The 1,715-nt window shown below is 39.1% G+C and overlaps 1 protein-coding gene across 2 annotated transcripts in view; it reads right to left on the bottom strand.

Annotated features, from left to right (window-relative positions):
• The window catches only part of LIN9 (lin-9 homolog (C. elegans)), a 143,367-nt gene that overhangs the window by 130,996 nt on the left and 10,656 nt on the right, over positions 1-1,715 (bottom strand). For both annotated transcript variants that reach the window (XM_006871130.1, XM_006871129.1), the window contains exon 3: positions 960-1,054. In XM_006871130.1, the coding sequence (XP_006871192.1) occupies positions 960-1,054 (95 nt within the window). The remainder of the gene's footprint in view (positions 1-959; positions 1,055-1,715) is intronic.

Genomic DNA, 1,715 nt, shown 5'->3' with positions numbered 1-1,715 from the left:
TTGAAAAATCCACAGTTTGTTCTAGGTTCAGAGGTTTCAGTAATAGAAAGAAACAATGGAAACAACACCAACTGAATCCACGTCCTTTCTCAGAGCTTTTCCCCAACACTCAAGACAAAACTTCATGCTATTTGATAGAGAGGCAGGTGCAAAAGGCTTCAGATAAGCTTAATGCTTACAACAATTGAGTAAAGTTTAGAGATATGGACCCTTAGCATTAAACCACTCAGCATCTCAATACTCCATAGGCCTTCTACCCGTTCCCTTCCTCTGAGCATGGACAGAGAGAAGAAAGATGACGATGTAGGGACCTGACAGAATGCAGAAAGTTACACATATCCAGTGTTCAGATGCCCAAGCCACTATGTCTGCTGTTGTCTACCTCAGCTCCAGGCTTGTTTCTTAATTGACCCCAAATACTGGTTAGAAGGAGGAAAGACCTCAAAATCATTAGTTATGCCAACTATATGCTTCCCACCCCTAAGTGCAGTTACCCTTGAACTATGGAAGAATTTAATACCTTGTCATTTATGTAAGTATCTTTTTGTAGAGTCCAGAATCATGTAAAATGTTTATATATTTAAGTATTGTTATGTTATGTGCCGTTAAGTCAGTTCCAACCCATAGCAACCCTGTATGGGGTTTTCCGAGGAGCAGCTGGTGAGCTTGAACTGCCAATCTTGCAGTTCAAACAGCTTTGCAGTCTGGTGCATTACCCCACAGCACCACACTTCTGGGTTACTGGGGTTGTTCTGGCATATTTAAGAAAACACAATTACTTAACAAATGCTTCATGTTAAGTAAGCTTTGTGCTATAAAAACTAGCATAAAACAACAATATAGACAAATTAGTTATCATTATCAATAACCCTATACAGGGTCGCTAGGGGTTGGAACTGACTTGATGGCAATAACAACAACAACAACAATGCTAAATATGAGAAAGACTCATTCCTTACCATTTCCACAGCAGAGCTTGAGTTCCTGCCTTTCCAAACAGGTGTTTTCTGTAAAGAACTATACTTCTCATTCCATGTGTTAGATAAGCTTCCCTCTGTAATGAATTACAGATAAGCTTATTAATAAGATTCACATTTAGTTCAATGGATCTAATATTATGAACACTACCTCATGAATAACAATAATATAGTTGAAATATTTACCAATATGAAAAAAATACATTGACTATAATAATTCTCATTTATTACAAATGAAACATCTCTTCTGTATTTTTTTTTCCAAACTATCTAACCTGATAAGGAATACATTGTGAAAGTACTAAATTTTCAGACTAATATACATGTGGCTTTTCTTTCTTTCTGGTTTTTAGTAGTTCTTCCATATTAATGTGTCAACAACTACCTTAATACAATTCTGACTAAGTGTTGTTGTGGTTAAGTGCTGTCGAGTCGATTCCAACCCATAACGACCCTGTATAGGGTTTCCAAGGAGCAGCTGGTGAGCTTGAACCGCCGACCTTGCAATTCAAACAGCTTTGCAGTCTGGCGCACTAACCCACAGCGCCACACCAGGACTAGTGTGTGGTGGTGGTGGTTAGGTACCGTGGAGTCAGAACCGACTCACAGCAAGTATGCAGGGCAATAGATAAATGGACACACCCCTTCTAACCTTAAAGTTAAAGTTTGTATTCCTTCTCCAGGATAATATTCTGGACCACAGGTCAGTTTGAGCTGCAAGGTCAGCGGCTGCTCCTC

This window comes from Chrysochloris asiatica, unplaced genomic scaffold, assembly GCF_000296735.1.
Source record: "Chrysochloris asiatica unplaced genomic scaffold, ChrAsi1.0 scaffold00161, whole genome shotgun sequence".
Taxonomy (NCBI): domain Eukaryota; kingdom Metazoa; phylum Chordata; class Mammalia; order Afrosoricida; family Chrysochloridae; genus Chrysochloris; species Chrysochloris asiatica.
Note: the sequence above shows the minus strand (reverse complement) of the source record. Positions and strands in the feature narration are given on the sequence as shown.